We start from the raw sequence: 21,941 nt of genomic DNA on the forward strand, positions 1-21,941 counted from the left end.
TCCAAAAGGAGGTGGTGGACACAGGAGTATAAACAGGAAGGCAGCAGATCTAACATCAGGATCTACTGTCTCCAATCCTCATTCTAGGAAACGAGACAAGGAGGCAGGGGAGATGTGGATGTCGGGTTGGGGGCTGAAACCCACAAATGCACTTTACACCTCAGAGCCCTTGCAGGTTTCCGACTGACGTTCCCCTTCAAAGTAAGCTCCCTTGATCCAACTCCTCTTCCCACTCCCCATTACTCAAGGCCCAAAGTAAATGCCTGCTCCATGGAGCCCTCCAGGTCTTCCGCGCTAGGAGTTCTCTCTCCTTCTCTGCAGCACTTTGATTGACATCACAAGACAAACAAAGGTGATCTAGTAGCATCACACATTTTGGCCTGTAAGGCAGAGCAATGTCCTGTGTGTCTCTGTCCCCTCCACAGCACCTGCAGCAGCTCTTTCCAGAGGGCAAGGACTCCATGAGCACGTCCTCAGCACGTGGGTGGTGTAAACAGGGAGTCACCGCATGGAGCAGGGGAAAGAGAAAGTGGGGCTGGGAGCTAGAAGCTGTTTCCAGAGAAGGGGAAGGATTGCTGAGAAGTCTCAGTTATGTACCACCCTCCCCAAATCAAAGGGCATCCAACCCCGGATACTTCCTACCCCAAACTGAAGCCCATGCCCCAAGAGACATCAGGTGCTGATCTAATGAGACCCAGGGCTCAGGGCTGCTCTACCTCCCCGACCTGTGCCCTCCGTGATGAAGCCTGGTGGGGGAGGCCGTGGCAGTGCTGGCCTTGACCCTGGCACCTCAAGGCAGCTGCTTCCACCCTGGGCTGCCCCACATTTCCTCAGAGCTCATTATAGGGTAATCAAGTTGTCCCATCTGCCAGGGACTGCCTTGGTTTTAAAATGGAAAGGCCTGCACACTAGCAACCCTCTCAGTCCCAGGCACACTGGGGGCAGGGCATAAGGAGACTGGTCATCACAGGTCTTAGCATCTGATCCCCCAGATTTCCCAAGCGTATGGGTATGGCTATAGAGACAGAAGACATCTGGTGAAGGTGAGGGGTGAGGAATAAATGCTCAGGTTTATCTGCAGCTCAGACACCAAAAGGGAGCAACCAGGCCCCTTGCCTTGGAGGGCCGCCCTCCACTGCAAACCACACTGGCTCACCTTTCCTGCGAACGATGAACTCAAATTTGGCTGGTACCAGTGTATCCAGGCTGATGTTGATGGCACTGAGACCAGCCTTCTGAAGCTGAGGGAGCAGCCGGGCTAGGTTGATGCCGTTGGTGGTGATGCCAATGGTCCTCAGTCCCTCCAGCTGGTGGAGCTGAGCTGTAGAGAGAGCAGAAGGGGGGAAGTCAGTCTGTTTATTCCCGGTGAGGCTGGGAGAAGGGCTGGAAGAAGAAACTCCAAGTCCAAATAAGATGGATGGAAAAGGGTTTCTCTGTGCTCTTCTATTAACTGGGTTTAGCTTAATAAAAACAGAAAAATAAAAACTCTGATAAAAATAACCAAAAGATTAAACACTGAGTGCCAAGGGCTTTGCGGGCCTTAGCTCACTGAAGCCTCACAACAAGGGTTATCCCCATTTACTAGATAAGGCAAGAGAGACTTGGAGAGATTAAGAAAATTGCTTAAAGTCACACAGCTAGTAAGAACGGCTGAGATTCAAATCCCTGTGTACTTGACTCCAAGACTATGCTCTCAGTTAATCAACTCATAGGTGCTCATACTCTGCATAGGAGAAACAAAGAAGTGTTTGGATTACTTGCTAAACCGCCTCCTCCATTATACCCCAAGTCCTTAGACATAACAGAAGGATGAAAAAAGAGTCCACAATAGCACTGGAAGGCAAGAAAGAATGCCTTCAATGGCCCAGACAAGTAGAGAAATCCTGAAAGACAGAAAGCAGATGGGCTCATGTGGATTGAGGAAACCACAGCCCAAAGCACATACAGAAGGTTCTGTACAAAGTAGGAGGGCGACTAGTGTACCCCAAACTTAACAGTCACCTACACAGGGAGTAGGAAGGACCCTGGGCATGTCAAGGAGATTACCAGTGTGGGGAACTGTGTTTGCCTGAGCTGGGTAAGTTGGTCTCCCTCCATCCTTATGTGCAGGGGGAAGGCTGCAGCTTTTACCCCAAGGCTAGAGTACTTAAGCTAGCTGAAAGGGGTGGGGGAAACCAGCATGAATAGAAACAGCACTGGCAGCCAGGCCAACAGAAGCCTTGAGCACTGAGATGAGTACATAGCCAAGAGTCAGCACCCATTTAAGGAGAATGTTGTAAAAGAAAGATAAATTCCACAAACAGAAGAATAAAAGAGGAAGGAAAAGTGAAAGAGATAACAGAAGAGGATTCTTTTAAAAAATCAGAGTTAGTGTCCATCATCCTAATTTATTGAACACTACACCTGAAATGAATGAGGTACTATTAGTTGGCTAATTGAATTAAAAAAAAAAAATCAAAGTTAGATGAACATAGATGCAAAATCCTCAACAAAATATTAGCAAACCATATTCATCAATATATTAAAAGGATCATACATCATGATCAAATGGAATTTACTCCAGGGATGCAAGAATGGTTCAACATTCACAAAATCAATGTGAATATGCCACATAAACAAAAGGAAGGATAAAAATCAGATGCCCAACTCATTAGATGCAGAAAAAACATCTGACAAAATCTGACACACTTTCATGACAAAAACTCTAAAAAAAAAAAAAAAAGTGGGTATAGAAGGAACATTCCTCAGCATAATAGAAGCCATATATGACAAGCCTACAAACTAATATCTTAGTCAATGGTGAAAAGCTGAAAGCTTTTCCTCTAAGATCAGGAACAAGACAAGGATATTTGCTCCTGCCACTTTTATTCAACATAGTATTGGAGGTCTTACCTAGACCTTAGGAGGAAAAAAAGAGATATAAGGCATCAAACTGGAAGGGAAAAAGTAAAGCTATCACTATTTGCAGATGACATATAGAGAAAACCCTAAAGAAGCCCACCAAAAAAACATTAAAACTAATAAATGAATTTAGTATAGTTACAGGATACAAAAATCAATATACAAAAATTTGTTGCATTTCTATATAGTAATAACAAATTATCATAAAGAGAAATAAAGAAAACAATCCCATTTATAACTGTATCCAAAGGAACAAAATACCTAGAAATTAATTTAACTAAGGAGGTGAAAGACCGCTACACTGAAAACTCTCAAGACATTAATGAAAGAAACTGAAGAAGACACAATAAGTGGAAAGATATTTTGTGCTCATGAACTGGAAGAATCAATATTATTAAAATGTTCATATTACCCAAAGCGATCTACAGATTCAATGCAACCTCCATCAAAATTCTGGCATTTTTCACAGAAATAGAACAATCCCAAAATATGTATAGAACCACAAAAGGCTCTAAATAGACAAAGGCATGTTGAGAAAAAAGAACAAAGTTGAAGACATCACACCCCCTGATTTCAAATTAAATTACAAAGCTATAGTAATCAAAACAGTATGGTATTGGATAAAAACAGACATACAGATTGATGGAACTGAATACAGAGCCCGTAAGTAAACCCATGCACACATAGCCAATTAATTTATGACAAAGGAGCCAAAAATATGCAATGGGGAAAGGAGAGTCTCTTCAACACATGGTGTTGGGAAAACTGGACAGCCACATGCAGAAGGAAACTGTTACCACTACCTTACACCATGTGCAAAAATTAACTCAAAATGGATTAAAGACTTGATCTGAAACTATAAAGCTCCTAGAAGAAAACAGGGGTGGTAAGCTCCTTGACATCAGTGTTGGTGATGATTTTTTGGAGGCAAGAAAGGCAAAAATAAACAAGTGGAAAAACATCAAACTAAAAAGCTTCTGTTTACAAAGGAAATCATCAACAAAATAAAAAGGCAACCTACTGAATGGGAGAAGATATTTGTAAATCATATATCTGATAAGGGGTTAATATGTAAAATACATAAAGAACCCATACAACTTGATAGCAAAAACCCAACAATCCAATTTAAAATGGGCAGAGGATCTGAACAGACATTTTTCCCAAAAAAGATATACAAGATGGCCAACAGATATATGAAAAGATGCTCAACATCACTCATCATCAGGGAAATGCAAATCAAAACCACAGTGAGATATTACCTCACACCTCTTAGGAACGGCTATGATCAAAAAGACAAGAATTAACAAGTGCTGGTAAGGATGTGGAGAAAAGAGAACCCTTGTACAATGTTGGTGGAAATGTAAACTGATGCAGCCACTATGGAAAACAGTATAGAGTTTCCTCAAAAACTTAAAATTAGAACTACCATATGATCCAACAATTCCACTTCTGGGTATTTATCTGGAAAAAAACCCCACAACAAAAACACTAACTCAAAAAGATAACATGCACCCCCATTGTTCACTGCATTATTTACAAAAACCAAGACATGGAAACAACCTAAATGTCCACTGATGATGAATGGATAAAAAATAATGTGGTGTATATGCATGAATCTTGGTGAACAATCAGCTCAGCTCTATGCGAGTACAGAAACGAGAAGTAAAATGCCCAAGACAAGCTGGATTGAGAAAAAGACAACAGCAGATCACAAAGTTAACACCCAGTTTAGGTAGGGGTGTATGGAAATGCACATGCTCATGATATAAGACCATAATTATGTAACTTTTCTGGAGATAAGCTCTGTATCTGGAGAGTAGTGTATGGAACCTTAAAATGCCTGTGACCTGAAATTTCACTTCTAAGAATTTAACCTAAGGAAATAATTAAGGACGTGAACAATATTTATCTACAAGAATGTTTATTAGAGAACAATACATAATAAAAGGAAGAGGGAAATCATCCAGATAGCCAACAACAGAAAACTGGCTAAATTATGCTTTGTCTGGATGATGGAATATTACACAACCAAAAAATGACTGTAAAATCATGTTAGAGAAGTTGGGAAATACACATGTTATATTAAAGTCCAGGTTGAAACCAGTAGTTAGAAACCAGATACAAAGCAAAATGACAGGCAAGTCACCAAACCAAAATGTTAACAGTTGTTGTATTGGGGTAGTAGTGATATTCTTTTTGCTTATTTGAAATAAACATGCCCTATTCTTGTAACCAGAAAATAAAAGTTTAAAAATGAAGTTGTTTTAAAAAGTGTGAAAATTAATCATGGGAAACCCCACTAAAATGAAGTTGGGAGGTTTCTGCAGGGGGAGCTCTCAAGCTCTACCACTCAGAGTCACTTGCGGACCCAACAGGAAGAGAGGGACTTGACCTTGCAAATGGATACTACTTTACTTTGCCAGCTTCAGGAAGAAACACTTTCCTTCTCCCTCTGGCAACAGCTCAGCCAATGAGAAGGCACTATACTTCCAACTCCCTGTTGATTCCAATGGGTTTTTCCTTTGTAGCAGCCTTCCTGACTTACCCCCTTTCTCCATAAAAAGCCTACCTCTCCTTTTGTTCTCCAGACTCACCCCTGGTTTTGCCACAGCTTGTCTGTCCCAGATTGCAATTCTCTTTCATCCCCGAATAAACTCGTTTCTGCTGGTAAAATAACTGGCAGTTTTTATTTTTAATGTTAAAAAAAGAAAGAGAAGAGCTTTACTGTGGGAAAGTAAAATATGGAAAATTAGCAGTAGTTGGCTCCCTTTAGCAAATCAACTCTGAAGAAACAGAGAATCTAGGAACTTTTACAAAATGAAAATCTCGAGGAACACCGGAAGAAGAGTGCTTCTGAACGGGTGTGCGGGAGGATGTTTGTAGCCTGGGGTTGAAGACAGCTGGCAGAGAAAGTAAGCAGTTCAAGGAAAATAAGACAGTTCAAGCGCGATTCTTGCCCTCACCCACTGATGCCTCAGAACAATCACTGTGTGTCCCTTCACTGAAGAAATTGGTGTCGACCACCCCAGAGTACCAGCTGGGGAATCCACTGGAGGTAAACTCAGGGAATCTGCCAGGACCTTTCTGGAAGAGGAGTTGAGGCCTTAGGCATTCATTCCTCCATCTACCCCCTCCAAAGCCCCAGAACTGGTGGATTAAAATCAAGGGTAATTGCCTCCTTCCAAATCTGCTTCTTGCTGAGGGTTTGAAGGTGAAGACCTGCAGGGTTGCCATATTACAGAATGGTAGGAGGTGCTATTCTCATCATCATCTAAATGAATACTCACTCCCGGAGTTGTGCAGTATACGACTCCATGCAGTCACACATAGCAAGGCCAGTTGTTCGGTGGGGAGAGTACAAACATGAGTGGGTAACTGTGATATTCTCAGTTCTTTAGCCCCACAGGCCTATCAGAGATGAAGATCTGGCCTTAAATCTCTTTCGATTAAGTAGTGCTATAAAGAATAGCGAATATTCTCAGGGGAACAAATTTACCAGCTAAACCAAGGAGACTCTTAAGAAGGACAACTAGTGCTCCCTGCCCCCTCAAAAAACCCTATAAAATAGATACCAATAGAAGGAAAATGATTAAAACAGACTGATGTAAGAGAAACATGATCAATACAGTAAAAGAAATAACGAAGGATATTAATAACATGAAAATTTTTTATCATAAAAAACAAGGGTAAAGACATAGTAGATATATAAATAAATATAAATAAATAAATAAATATATTTATTTATTATATATTTATTTATATTTGTATATTTATTTATTATTTAAATAATAAATATAAAAATAAATAAAGAACACAAGAAATAAGATATACAGTAATATGAGAAGATAAGATTTAGGGCTCTCCCAGGAAAAGAGGGGTGCCTGGGTAGCTCAGTGGGTTAAGCGTCTGACTCTTGGTTTTGGCTCAGGCCATGATCTCAGGGTGTGAGATCTAACCCTGAGTTGGGCTCTGCGTGCAATGCGGAGTTTGCTAGACATTCTCTCCCTCTCCCTCTGCCCCTAGCCCTGCTTGCTCTCTCTCTCTTTCCCTCCCTAAAATAAATAAAATCTTTGAAAAAAAAGAAAAAGAGGAAGAGAATAAGAAATCAGAATATAATTTAAATGCTGTGGAGGCTATAAGTAGAAGGGGCAACATACAGATAACAGAGGCCCCAGGAAAAAAATTAAGCTGGCAAGGAGGAACTATCTGAAGAAATAATGGAGAGAATTTCCCCAAATTTAAAACAAATGGCTTAGTACTGAAAGAGCAATTTCATTGTCAACAGGACAAATGAGGAAAAGCTTATTCTAGGGATATTATACCAAAATTTAAGAAAATCAGATACAAAGAAAGCACTCTAATAACTTCCAGAGAGAAAGAACATAGCATCTACCAAGAGCAAGAACCAGATCGACATCAGACTTTTCCCAACAGCAATACTGGCTGTCAGGGGACAATGTAGTTACAGTCTTAAGAGAACAAAGGAATGAAACTTGAACCTAAAATTTAATATGCATTCAAATAACATTATAAAACTACTACTCTACTACTTTAAAACATTATAAAAATTATCTGTCAGATTTAATTAGATACACCACCAAAATTAGATTCACCATTAGACACACATCAACTTTTAGAGAGAATACTCAAATAAAATGAGAAACCAATTCAGCAGAAGCTGCAGGAATTATGGGAATATGGGGTAATCAAATACCTTGGTAATTCCTTAAAAAACAAAAAGCAAGAAAAACACTTTTCTTTCTTTCTTTTCTTTTTTTTTTTTAAAGAAAAGCCAAAGGGAAGGGATCGTGCTCAGACCACCCACAGGAGAAATCTGCTCTTAATTAGGGTGGCCAGGCCTGAAGGAGAGTAGTAACTGCTGGGATAGACCAGTGTGAGACCTTGTGGGGGAACTAGGAAGCCTGGAGGATTAGGGGGGAGCCAGGACATTGGGGTTCCAGCTATGGCTGGCACAGGCCACACCCTCCCATTTCCTAGGGACTGTGCATTAGGGGAAAAAGAGAACAGGAAAACCACAACACAGAGTCAGGAAGCAGTGGGAGGATTTTATTAAGCTGCATTACATAACTTCCCCAAGCCCCTGTGAGTGTCAGCATCCACTTGGTTTGTTGTTATCTTAAAGGATACAGAATGCTTACAAGAGACACAGAGGGGGGCCCCTGGGTGGCTGAGTCAGTTAAGCATCCAACTCTTGATTTCAGCTCAGGTCATGATCTCAGGGTCATGGGATTGAGCCTCACGTCAGGCTCCATGCTCAGCATGGAGTCAGCTTGTCCCTCTCCCTCTATTCCTCTCACTTGCTCTAATAAATAAAATTGCTAAAAAAATTTTTAAAGAGGGAGTGCCTGGGTGGTTCAGTCGATTAAGTGTCTGCCTTCAGCTCAGGTCATGATCCCAGGGTCCTGGGATCGAGTCCCACATGGGGCTCCTTGCTCAGCAGGGAGTCTGCTTCTCCCTTTGCCCCTTCCCCCAACTTGTGCTTGTGCATGTGCTCTCTCTCAAAAATAAATAAACAAAATCTTTAAAAAAAATTTTTTTTAATTTTTAAAAAAAGAGAGACACGGATGAGTAGCTTAGTCCTAATAACCTAGAGATAAAATTCTAGAAAATATCAACAGTAAGGGTGGAGTGAAGGGTGACAAAATCAAGGACCTGAGAGTGTGTTAAAGTTCTTGTCTTATTAGGGAGAAGAAGGAGGGATCATTTATTTAAAAGCCAAAAGGGAGGAAAAAGAAACATAGAAAAAGTATGACAGATAAAAGATTATAGAAACAAGTCCAAATATTTCAATAGTTACAATAAAGTTACCTAGAATCAACTCACTAGTTAGGTCAGAGATTGTCAAATTTGATAAAAGAAACACAAGTAATAGCTATGGGCTGTCATAACAAACAAATCTAAAGCGTAAGAACATAAAAAAAGTTTAAAGTAAAAAGGTGAAGCCAGATACAATGGTCTTACTAGAGCCAAAAGCAAGCTGATATAACTTTAGTAAAATAAAACACATAGACCTTAAAGACCCAAAGTATCATTATAGAGAGAGCTACTACATAGTGATAAAAGATCCAATTCATGAAGAAGACATGACAATTCTAATCACATATGAACCTAATAAAATCACCTCTACTAAATATAAAGTAAAAACAAATGGGACCTCTGGGAGAAATTAACAAGTCTACCCACTTATTTATTATTGGCAGGCCAAACAGGTAGAAGCCAGCAAATGGAGACAACCAAAGGTTTGAACAATAAAATTAACAAGCTGGATCCAATGAACAAATACAGATGTCTCCATCCAGTAATTAAATAACCATTCTATGCAAGCACACACAGAACATTTATAAAAACTGCCAATATACTAGGTCAGAAAGAAAGCCTCAATAAATTTTAAAGAATAATTATCATATAGATAAGATCTCTAAATACTACATAATTATAATAAAATATAAATGAAAAATCCTTACATATTTAGAAATTAAAAACAGTATATAAATATGTCATAGGTCAAAGAACAAATCAGAATAAAAATTAAATACTTATAACTAAATGTTATGAAAGCAATAGGCTACACCAGGATGGAAGGCAGAAGTAATAAAACGGAATACAAATATACAATAAGACTTGACAAATCCAGAAGTTGGTTTGTTAAAGACTAGCACAATAGACAAACCTCTGGCAAGATTTATCAAGAAACAGAAAAGAGATAAGGTACAAATAAAACATAGTAAGATTTAAAAAACCAAAACTGCAAGTAAAACAGATTAAAAAATAAGAAAATACTATCAATTTCATACCAATAAATTTGAAATCAGAAATATCTAAAAAAAAAAGATAGCACTACCAAAACCGACTCTAAAAGAAGTCAAGAATTTTACTAGTGCGGGCGCCTGGGTGGCTCAGTTGGTTAAGCGACTGCCTTCGGCTCAGGTCATGATCCTGGAGTCCCTGGATCGAGTCCCACATCGGGCTCCCTGTTTGGCGGGGGGTCTGCTTCTCCCTCTGACCCTCCCCCCTCTCATGTGCTCTCTCTCTAATAAATAAATAAAATCTTAAAAAAAAAAAAAAGAATTTTACTAGTGCAATAACTATCAAAGGAATTGAAGCTCAGTTAGAAATCTCCCTGCAAAGAATATACCAGGCACAATTTTACAGGTGAGATCAAATTTTCAAAGTGATTATCACAGATTAACACAAACTCTTGCAGATGAAAGAATAAGAAGGAATACTATGTGCTGTGGTTATATGTTTGTCCCCTGCCCCCATCCCCAAATTCACATGTTGAATCCTAATGCTCAATGTGATGGTGTTAGAAGGTGGGGCCTTTGGGAGGTGATTAGGTCTTGAGGGTGGAAGGATTAGTGCTCTGATACGAGAGATCCCACACACCTCCTTCTGCCATGTGACCATACAATGGTAAGTCTGTGACCCAGAAGAGAGCTCTCACTTGACCATGCTGGCACCTTGATCTTGGATTTCCAGCCTCCAGAACTACAAGAAATAAATGTTTGCTGTTTATAAGTTACCTAATCTATATTTTGTTAGAGCAGCCTGAATGGACTAATACACTACCCAACTCATTCTTTGAAACCTAATATCACAATCAGTTAAGGCAGGAATGAGGAAGGCAAATTACATGCCCATTTCACTCATGGATATAGATGCAAAAACTTAACGTATCAATAAACTGAATCTAATAGTAGATAAATGCACAGTTTACCATGACTAGGTTTGATGTACTATAGGAGTAATATAAGAAAGCCATAATGTCATTCAGAGTAATAGCATACAGAAAAAAAAAAAAATCATAGATCATCCTAACATACATAAAAAAGTACATAACTTAAACTAGGAAGGGAACTTCATTATTTGATTAAAGTTACTTGTGAAAAAAAAATGAATATCATTCTAAATGGGGAAATGTTAGGAGCATTCTCCTGTTACTACTACTATTCAAAATTACACTTGAGATCTTAGATATTGCAATAGGACAAGAAAAGGAAATGAAAAGCAATAGATAAGGGGAAAAAATTCCCTTAGTTGCAGATGATGTGGTTGCTAGTATAGAAGACTCCAAAGAATCTAAACAGACATATTTTCCTAACTTTCCTATCAATGCTATAATATATCAAAAACAATTAGAAAATGTAATTTAAAAAAAAATGATACTATCCATGAGAATCCTATCATAAAACAGAATTAATCCCAGATAGTTAAAATGAAGACTTTAATGAAAGGACTACTTGCCATGGTATGGACAGAATTAAGGGCTCCAACAATGAATAGTACAGCACTCAGACTAGCAACATTGGGGATCCATTACCATGCCTAGGGCCAAAGGCACATGGAGAAGAAATTAAGTTAGGAGACCAACTAAGTCATCATGGAGGCAAGGATGCCCTGTGGGAGTCCTGGAGGGAATTCAGCTACTGTCAAAAAACCCAGTGCAGAAACCCAAATGCATCAGCAACCCAATAGGCAAGGACACTCTGGCTGATCCTAGGGGTCAGCCACATAGAGCCAAGAGAAGGGCAAAGGAATTAGACGGCTGTGGGAAGGTGGGGGTATGAACAAAAAAAGATGTCAGTTCTCACCAATTTGATATATAGGTGTAATGGCATTAATATCCCAACAGATACAAAAGCAATGAACCCTCTTAAAAGAAAATTACAAAAACAATTCAATTTACAATATCAAAAAGAATAAAAGACTTAGGAATTAACTTAACCAAGGAGGTGAAAGGTTTCTACAATGACAACTACAAAACATTGTCAAATGAAATGAAAGTTAAATAGACATGCATCACGGATCGGAAGACTTAATACTGTTAACATGACAATACTACCTAAAGAAATCTAAGGATTCAATGCAATCTCTATCAAAAGCCAATGACATTTCTTATGGAAATAGAGAAAAACACCCTAAAATTCATATGGAATCTCAAGAAAGTCCAAATAGCCAAAACAATCTTGAAAAAGAAGGACAAATGGGAGACTCACACTTCCCTGGTTTCAAAGCCTATCATGAAGCTACAGTAATCAAAACAGGGTGGTATTGGCATAGACATTTTCACCAATGGGGTACAGTCCAGAAATAAACCCCTGCATATACGGTCAGATGATTTTAAGGGCACCTAGACCATTCAGTGGGGGAAGGGCAGTGTTTTCAACGAATGGTGCTAGGAAAATTGGATAAGCACGTGCCAAAGAATGAAGTCGGACCCTTACCAAACATCATATTCAAAAATAACTTGAAATGCTTCAAAGACCGAAACATATGTCCTAGAACCATACAACTCTTGGAAGAAATCATAGTATAAAAGCTTCGTGACACTGGATTTGGCACTGGTTTCTTGAATGTGACACCAAAGGCCCAGGCAACAAAAAAAATAGACTAATTGGACTTCGGGAATATTTAAAAATTTTGTGCATCAAAAGACACTATCTACAGAGCAGCCACAGAATGGGAGAGAAATATTTCTGAATCATGTATCTGATAAAGGGTTAATACCCAGAATATTAGAGAATTCCTAAAATTCAGCAACAACAAAACAACCCAATTCAAAAATGGGTGAAGGATTTGAATAGACATTTCTCCAAAGAAGATATATGAATGGTCAATATGCACATGAAAAGATGCTCAACATCACTAACTATCAGGGAAATGCAAATTGAAATTAACAGTGAAATACCACCCCACACCCATTAGGATGGCTACTATCAAAAAACAAAACAAAACAAAAACAGAAAAAAACAAGTGTTAGTGAGGATGTGGAGAAAGTGGAAGCCTGTGCACTGTTGGTAGGAATGTAAAATGGTACAGCTGCTATGGAAGAGTATGGGTGTTCCCCCAAAAAATTAAAAATAGAATTACTGGGCGCCTGGGTGGCTCAGTTGGTTAAGCGACTGCCTTCGGCTCAGGTCATGATCCTGGAGTCCCGGGATCGATTCCCACATCGGGCTCCCTGCTCGGCAGGGAGTCTGCTTCTCCCTCTGACCCTCCCCCCTCTCATGTGCTCTCTCTCTCATTCTCTCTCTTTCAAATAAATAAATAAAATCTTTTAAAAAAATTTAAAAAAATAAAAAATAAATAAATAAAAATAAAAATAGAATTACCAGCTGACCCAGCAATTCTACTTCCACAATCTCTTTGAAAGCAGAATTTCAAAGAGATACTTCTACACCCATGTTCCTAGCAGCATTATGGTGGAAGCAACCCAAGCTGAGCAATGAATGGATTATCAAAACATGGTATATACATAAATATCATTCAGCTTTAAAAAGAAATGCTGTAACATGGATGAACCTTGAGGACATTATGCTAAATGAAATAAGCCAGAGACAAAAAGACAAATGCTGCATGATTCCACTTATATGAAATTCTTAGGGTAGCCCAAATCATAAAGACAAAGCATAACGGTGTTTGCCAGGGGCCGGGAAGAGTGGAGAATGGGGAGTTATTTTTTAATGGGTACAGAGTTTCAGATTTACAAGATGAAAAGCTATGGGTATGGATGGTGGGGATGGTGCACAACAGTGTGAATGTACTTAATACCACTGAACTGTTTCCTTAAAAATAGTTAAGATAGGGCACATGAGTGGCTCAGTCAGTTAAGCGCCCGACTCTTGATTTTGGCTCAGGTCAGAATCTCAGGGTCATGAGATCGAACCCCGCATCAGGCTCCACACTCGATGTGGAGCCTGCTTAAGATTCTCTCCCTCTCCCTCCGCCCCACCCTGCCTACTCACGTGTATATGTGCGCGTGCGTGAGCTTTTGCTCTCAAAAAAAAAAAAAAAAGTTAAGATGGTAAATTTTATGCTATGCGTATTTTAACACAATAAAAAGAAAAAAAGAAAAAAAGAATCCAAACAGAATTTTCCATGGAACTTGCTAAGCTGATTCTAAAATGTCCATGGACAAAGCATATAGCTAAAGCACTGCTAAAGAATAAAAAGAATTTGCTCGACCAGACAGTGGCCTTACTGTGAAGCTAGTGGTGAAGGCTGTATGACATTGGCATTGAGACAGACAAGCTAACCCAAGAACAGCACCCAATGCACAAATGCACACATGGCAGATTTATCGAGGAAGCAGAGGCTTCAATAAGAAGGAACTAGAGAAAATGACTATCACATGGAAAAAAAAAAAAATGAAACTGGATTCCCAAAAACCAGCCACAGATGAACTAAGGACTTAAATATGCAAAAAGCAAAATTTTAACTGTTTTAGTGGAAACAGGGAGCTGTTCTGACCTTGAGTGGAGTGTTTCTTTTAAAAGATGTAAAAAGCACTGACCATAAAGGACAAAACTGATCCACTGAAGAACTGCTATTGATCAAAAGAATTATTATACAAAATGTTGCTTATTTTTTCAAACTGGTAAGAGACATTTGCAACATAAGTAAAGAACTTTTACCAAACCAATATGAAAGAAAATTACAACAGAAAGAAGAGAAACAGGGGCAGAAGACAGGAGGTGGTATTACACAGGAAAAGAAAGATATTTGGGACTGATAAACACGATGAGAGATGCCGGACCTCATTCTTAAACAGGGAAATACAAATTAAGACCAAAGAGAATACCATTTCATCCTCGTTCAACTGGCAAAAATCCAGAATAAGAATACTGAGTGCTGAGGAGGACGTGGGTCAGAGGAAGCTGCAACAAACGCTTTGTAAGATAACGCCAAACTGTTTTCCAAAGTTAAACATTCACCCATTCTACCAGGCAACAATCCTACTCCTACATGAAGTGCACTCCAGGACACACGAACGAGAATAAAAAATGTTCTAAACAGTGCTACTTGACACGTCAAAACACTGGAAAGAGCCCAAATGCTCCCTAGCAGGATAAAGGGTGCTATCTTCACCAACGGAACGGCAGAGAAAAGGAACAAACTGCAACTCAGGACGACGCGTACGAAGTCCGGCTGCATCGAAAGAGGAAGCCCTGAAAGACACACAGCACGGTCCTCATCAAGCTCAAAAATGCTTCTCTCATTTTTAAAAATGAGATAAAGAATGATAAATACAAAAATCCCAAACTGTCACTGTCTGACATGACAGCCGTTGGCCATGTGTGGCAATTTCAATTAATTAAGATGTAATGAAGTTACATCGATTCAGTTACAATTCAGTTCCTCCGTCACACCGGCCAAGTGCCCAAGGCTGCGTGTGAGCCCTGGCGACCGTGTCATACAGCACGGATAGGAACAGTGCCACCAGCCAGAAGAGTTCTGGTGGGCAGTCCTGCTCCAGACAGCTCTGCTGAAAAAGAAGGGGTAGAGGAACTCGTCCACACACAAGCCGGGGTTGGGGGTGGGGGGTGGGAAGCGCTGGGGAGTCTGGGTTGGCCCAGGGGGGTCACAGTAATGGCAGATGGGGAGCCAAAGCGGGCTGAGCAGTCTTCCCCTGGGAAGGTCTGCAGCACCAGGCCCAAGATGGACAGTGCTTCGGGCAGGGATCCGAAGTGATTGGGGACAGCAGGCTCCGACAAACCTGCAACCCTTTCGCTCTACACCCCTGAGTGGGGTCCCTCGCTACTCCCACCTGGGAGGGTGGGGACAAGTGCTGGTGAGCATCCCAGCTCTGAGTGCTATTCCCTCCCCTCCCCTCAGCCCTGCTTCCCCAATAACACCCACCCGCCCTGCCCTTCAGGGCAGCTTTGCTCTGGGGAAGTGCCTCTGGGCAAGACCAAAGTTGCTAGGCTGAGAGATGTCAAAGTGTCAGTGAGCACAGCGCCCCAGCAATCCACAGCCTAGCAGCTGTCTTCTTTTGCAGCCCTGGGGGGGAGGGGGGGACTGTCTTTCCCAGTCAACCGGCACTCTTGGGAGTGGGAGGTAAATCCTCCTTAGCAGGTCACTGCGGTGGCGGCCTTGTCCTACCTAACATCTGTGTGCTGATCAACCCTTATTGGTCAGCCAGTTCCCATGACCAATGGGCCATCACAGCAGGAAAGGCCCTTGAAGTGGCCAGTGCACAGATGAGGACACCGAGGCTCAGAGTGGGGAAGGAATCTGCAGAAGTTCCCCTGGCTGGGCAGTGGCAGAGCGGGAACAGGGCTGCCAACTTTCCTGGTTTCCATTCCTGCCACTATGCAGGTCAGCGGCTCCCATGGAAAGGCCCGTGTCCTCGTGTCTGTACTCAGTCATCCCTCTGCTCTCCCACAGGCCCTGTCATGGAACACAGGGGTTTAAGATGCAGCCCATGGCAGAGGGCAGATGATGTGGCCTGAATGAGGGCGCTGTGCCTGGCAGTCAGCCGGGCTCAGCAGGTTCAACTGTTTCCTGGAAGCCGGGCTGCTTTCAGCTCTGAAGAGCCATCTGGAACAGGGGGTCAGCTCCTCCAGCACAGGAATGATGGTAGGATGCCAGGTCACGTGACCAGGGGCTGTCAGGGGCACCTCCTCTGGGCTTCCACGGCACCTGGGCTCCCCTTGGTCGGTCCTTACCAGACAGCTGGCTCCGGCGGCTGCCTCCAGCAATGGGCTGTGGATCCTCCCGGGCAGGGTCTGCAGCTCAGTCACCTTTGTGCTCCCAGCACAGTATCAGGCATATAAGAAGCCTCCAGAGAACATACACTGAACCAGCGAATGAAGCAGAGAACGGAGGCCTGGAAGATCCCCCCGCCAGAGCAGCAGGGGTGGGAGCTCAGAACCAAGAACACAGAGCCTTATTTTCCTGTGATTTCATCATCTGTAACTATAGAAGCTAAGGTCTCTCTCTGCCTGACCTTGGGGAGTAGAAGCAAGGCATGGCACGAGGCCCTCTGGGGTGACCCCTTACAGAATGCTTTGCCATGTGCTGGGCGTTTCCTGCTCACTTCCTGCCCAGGTCAACTTCATCTCTACTTGGAGGCTTAGAATGGATTTTAAAAGTTACGCAGGGACACCTGGGTGGCTGTCAGTTAAGCGTCTGCCTTTGGCTCAGGTCCTGATCTCAGGGTCCTGGGATTGAGCCCCCTGTAGGCTCCTGAGCAGGGAGCCTGCTTCTTCCTCTCCCTCTGCCACTCCCGCCTCCGCCCCCGCTTGTGCTCACGCTTTCTCTTTCTCTCAAATAAATAAATAAATAAATAAATAAATAAATAAATAAATATCTCAAAAAAAAAAAAAAAAGGTTGCCCAAAGCTATGCTGCTAGTAAGAGGCACAGCCGACATTCACACGCAGGAATGTCCTACTTCAGAGATCGCATTTCAAACCAGTAAGTACCAGTGAGCACCAGCTCCGTGTCAGGCATGTGCCCACATGCTGGGAACATGGCTGGGAACCAAAGCTGCCTCAGCAACGACAGCTTTCATGCCAGCTAATGGCAGGAAGAGACAGTATAAAGGAAACATAAACATACAACCAAGTAACATATCCGTGGATGAGACAAATGCTATGAAGAAAAAATAAGGTAGAAGAAGGGGATAGAGTAGGAGTTGCCACACTTTGTCTGAAAAGGCCAGATAGTAACTGTTTTTGGCTTTGCTGGCCACATGGTCTTTGTGGCCAGCACTATTCAGCTCTGGAAATGCAGCTCTGGGAAATACGTAAATGAGCAGGTGCAGCTATGTTCCAATAAAACTTTATTAACAAACAGTAAATTTCTGATTTCATATAATTTTCATGTGTCACAAAATGCTATTTTCTTTTGATTTTTTTTTTTTTTTAACCATTTAGCAATATAAAAACCATTCTGAGCCTGCAGGCCATACAAAAATAGTTGATGGCCCAGATTAGGCCTGTGGGCTCTAGCTTGCCAACTTCTGGGACAGAGAGTGGCTGGGGTGTGGACGTGGGGATGTAGTTTGGAGACAGTGGTCAAGGAGGACATGTGTGCAGAGACCCGAACGAGGCAGGCAGTGTGCCCTGTGTTCCCGGCTAAAAGAGCGAGTCCAATGGCCTGGTGGTGTGCATGGAGGGGCGGGACGGAGGCAGAGGGGCAGGCAAGAGGTCTCAGAGGTCAGCAAAAGCCAGACCACGTGGCCCTCAAGGCCCCGGTGAGGACTTTAGTCTAAATGTGACAGCAAGCCACTGGGCTCTGGCGCTTACCAGCTTTGCGACCTTGAACAAGTTACTGAACTGTGCCTCATTTCCTAATAAGACAGGGATGACAACGGTAGCCATCTCAGAAGGTGGTAGGGCCAAGTGAACACTAGGTTCTGAATGGATGTCAGCTGCCGATATGAATACCAAAGCGCAGCTGGATGCAGCAGGAGCTGGGAGAAGTGGCCGCAGCTTTCAAACTTACCCACAATGTCCACCACGTCCGGCCGGATGAGCGGCTCTCCCCCTGTAAGCCGGATCTTGTCTATACCTTCCTTCACAAAGAGCCGTGCAAGGGTCAGGATCTCCTCTGTGGTGAGCAGGTCGGCCTTGGGGGTCAGCGGGACACCCTCCTCGGGCATGCAGTACTGACCTGAGGAAGGGAGGGGATGCAGAGGAAGGCCGTGACTACAGCACAGCGGCCCATGGTGCCTTGAGACCCCCACTCCCCCACCAGGCCAGACGTCTCTCCTGATCCCCACCTGGATGGTGAGGAACGAGCCCGCCAAATCTGAGCTGGTACAAACACTACAGATTCTCTCCGGGCCTCGCCTTTCTCATCTATGGCATGTTAACACTGCCTCTTCCCTCAGAGGGGAGACTGAGGGAACAGGTTAAAGAGGATGAAGCAGGCCGAGAGCAGAGCCCAGCCCAACGTGAGGGATGCCAAGACTCTGATTCCCTCAGCATAGGGGCAGCTAGGCAGGGTCTGCCTGGCAGTCCTGGGCCCTGGGCCCACTCCTTCCGGCACTGGTCACCCCTTTCATTCCACTATTTGCTGTGGCAAATAGTGACCCTGTGTGCTTGGGTCATGAGGCCTGTGAAAAGTCACCCTCGTCTGTAGCGACAAGTGCTCTCATGTCCTGCCTATTTCAGGTTACCAGTCCCATTTCACAGGTTGGAAAACTGAGGTACTACTTGTTCAGGGGGAGGTAGCAGAATGGGGCAAATGCAGGGAGCCCTGGAGGGCGAGGGAGCACCGTCCCCTTGCATTAGCTCCTGTGGGAGTTTTATCAAGGACTGGGTCGAGACCTAGTATAGGGTCATTTAGTCAAATTAGTGAGGGGTCCAGAACTGGTCTTTTAAGATAGAATAGAATAGGTAAAGAACATCAGAACATCAGAACCGCATGCAGTGAGTATTGTTTGGTTAAACGTTTACTACATACACACATGTACTTATTGGGCCATGAAGTAAATACATTTCTTATTGGGAGAAACCATGGAAAGCAGGAGAGAGGGAGAGAGACAAATTTTGGAAGTCCCTCCAGCAGCAGCCACACCTCCGGAGCACTCCGTAAATGATTACGAGATGAATACTCTGTGTGTCAGCCTGGCCCCAAGCAACTTCTGTCACAGGCCTGGGGCGTCTTGTGGCCGGCAGTGCCGGCCACGGGCACTGCTGTGTACCTCACGTGCTTGCGGTGTCCAGCACCCCCACGCCCGCCCCTGGCCATGTCCTGAATGCTGGGAACCGTGCAAAATAGGAGGGAGGGAGGAAGAGCCCTGCAGACTGAGATTTAGGTCCAATCTCCATTGCAATTCTGTTCTCAAATCTAGTTCCAAGTAGAGCTCAGCTTCCAGGATCCTAAAACTCAACCTTGACCCTTATCTTGCCCCACAACCTCACCTGGCAAGCAGGGAAGAAGGGTGGGAGGAGATGCTGGGACGAGGAATGGGGAGGGTTGCAGAGGCTTCCTGGGCATGGGGAGATTTCAGAAGATGCCTCAGCAGGGGGGCAGGGGCCCAGGAAGGGGACTCACATCTGAGGTTGCACTTCTCGGTGAGCGAGATCCTCAGGTAGCTGTGTTGCCGGCCGAAGCTGTCGGTGAGGAAGGCGGAGAAGGGGGCCGCGTGCTCCCGCAGGAACTGTCTCCGCCTGGACAGCTCCTGAAATGCCGGGCAGAGGAGGCGTGGGCCTCTGGGCCCTGGCTGGGGGAGAGGGGCGTGGAGGGCCCACCGCCTCCGGGACATAAAGCCCCCTCCCATCGGGCATCCCCTCCCCCACTCTCATCCCTGCAGTCCTGGGGGAGCTGGGATTCTCCCTCTCACTCACAGACTGGGAAACAGGCCTGCAGGTTAGGACCTGTCCCCAAGGCCCCAACGCAACCCCAGGGAGCAGGACCTCTATAGGGACACAGCTGCCCCACCCCCAGCCTTTTCTCTCCGTCACCATCTTACCACCCACCCCCCTCCTTCAAAGGAAGCCTGTCTAGGAACAAACATCTCCAGTATTTCTGGGGTGGGTCAGTGGGAGAGAATGTGCCACTTGGCATCTGGCAACTACGCCAAATGGAAAGTTAGTGTGTCCAGAAAGGGGGAGAGAGGGAGCGGGTAACTGAGCGGGACGGTGGCTGCCTGGGACATGGTGAGCCATGTCTCTAACCCAGACCTCCCATTCCCTCCCTTCCCAATGGGAGACAGAAGGAGCTCAACGCTAGCTCACTAACTCTGGGGGGTGAGTGTCACACAAGTGCCTCCTCATAGCTACCCCCTGTCAGCTGGGCTCCCTGGGGCCTCAGCACTGCCCTGGAGGACCGAACAAGCCATCGGGAGTGGCTGAGGACGACACCCAGCTGGGAAGGGTAGAGTACACTCACAGAGAGGGCTCCCCTCAAGCAGAAGGCTTTTGGGGCAAGGACAGCACAACCAGGGAGGCCTGCAGAAGGAAGGAGGTCACCAGCCTCTAGGAAGGCAGAAGGGAGGGGCCAGGATGATCACCCACTAACCCCCTGCAGAGATGACTCTAGTCTTCATCCTTCACCCCACCCATTGCTGGAAGGAGTAAGCATCCACTGTCTGGGGCCTCAGAGGGAGGAGATTGCTGGAGCCTCCCTGCATGGCTCACCCAAACTCCTCCTGGGGAGAGAAAGGAGGCGGCCAACCTCAGTGTTTCCCCAAGTCTGATCTCCTGCCTTGAGCGCACAACCCTCAGTCACAACAGATGCTGATGAGAAAATTGCTCCATAGAAGCAACATTCACAAAACATCTTCAAGTTTCCGAAGAATGTTCTCTGTTCAATTCCCACACCTGTCCCATAAGGGATTACTGTAAGTGAAGCTTGCATGGGGTTCAAGAATACCACTGGCAGAACCAGGATGCAAATCCAGGTCTTCTGAGTCCAAAGTCTAAATTCTTACTGCAAAGGGAGAATCCAAGAAGGTACATGGGGTGGTGCACAGGGTGGGGGAGAAGTCCTTTCTTTAGAATCTTTATAACAAAGAAATCACGAGGTCGATCATGAGGTCTTTCATGAGGTCTCTGGACAGGGCTCTGGACTGATTTCTGGGCCAGGTGTGACCTGACATCCTGAGAAAGCTCTCTGACTTCTCCAGGCCCATTTACCCCATTGTAAAATAAGAACACAGCTAAGGGCTCGGGTAAGCCAAGGGAAGGGGGTCAGGAAACTGGCAAGTAAACATCTAGGATTATCATGATCTTGTAACCTACGACAGCAGAAGGCTTCAGGCCCCCCAGAGGCTCAGGGTAACTGTTTGCCTGCACCCAGCAGGAACATTTCCTTCAATGACTTCCTCAGCCCCAGCTGCACGTCAGAACCACCTGGCAGCTTAACAAAAACCTTCCACTGGAGAGCAACTGAATTTGGATATCTGAGCACTCACGTTTTTAGTCTGTCTAGGTGATTCTAAAGTACAGCCAGGGTCAAGGGCCGCTGACTCAGGAGATAGAAGGGATAGGAGCGAACGTATGTGGGGGTGCTTCCAGGATTTTCCTGGGTGCATAAAAGTGACCTCACTCTGCTCACCCCAACACCAGTGTCCCCCCCATCCTCCAAGAAACCCTGCTTACAGTCCCATGACAAGCAAACAGCGGTCACTTCTCTGAACTGCTGTCTGCTACAATCCTAACAGTGCTTCCTACCTCCCTACTCACCCCACTGCCTTTCCACCTGTAGCCCTGGGAGTGGGGCAGGGGACATGACAGAGTCAAGAGCCCCATTGGCCACCACGGTCCAAGAAATCAGATACCTGGA

General features: G+C 44.1%; 1 protein-coding gene across 6 annotated transcripts in view; it reads right to left on the reverse strand.

Moving 5' to 3' along the window:
* MOCS1 (molybdenum cofactor synthesis 1) overlaps positions 1-21,941 on the reverse strand; it is a 48,382-nt gene that overhangs the window by 21,066 nt on the left and 5,375 nt on the right. For 5 of the 6 annotated variants that reach the window (XR_010413618.1, XM_045866835.3, XM_045866836.3 and 2 more), the window contains 3 exons: positions 19,710-19,836; positions 18,153-18,320; positions 1,157-1,321 (listed from right to left, as the gene is read on the reverse strand). Coding sequence is in view for 5 of the 6 variants with exons in the window: in XM_045866835.3 (XP_045722791.1) it covers positions 1,157-1,321; positions 18,153-18,320; positions 19,710-19,836 (460 nt within the window). In the remaining variant the exon portion in view is untranslated. The remainder of the gene's footprint in view (positions 1-1,156; positions 1,322-18,152; positions 18,321-19,709; positions 19,837-21,941) is intronic. The other variant, XM_064597577.1, reaches the window with a different exon arrangement.

The sequence above is a fragment of the Mirounga angustirostris genome, unplaced genomic scaffold (assembly GCF_029215605.1).
Source record: "Mirounga angustirostris isolate CCGP_5_RB_7025 unplaced genomic scaffold, mMirAng1.0.hap1 SCAF_8, whole genome shotgun sequence".
Lineage (NCBI taxonomy): Eukaryota > Metazoa > Chordata > Mammalia > Carnivora > Phocidae > Mirounga > Mirounga angustirostris.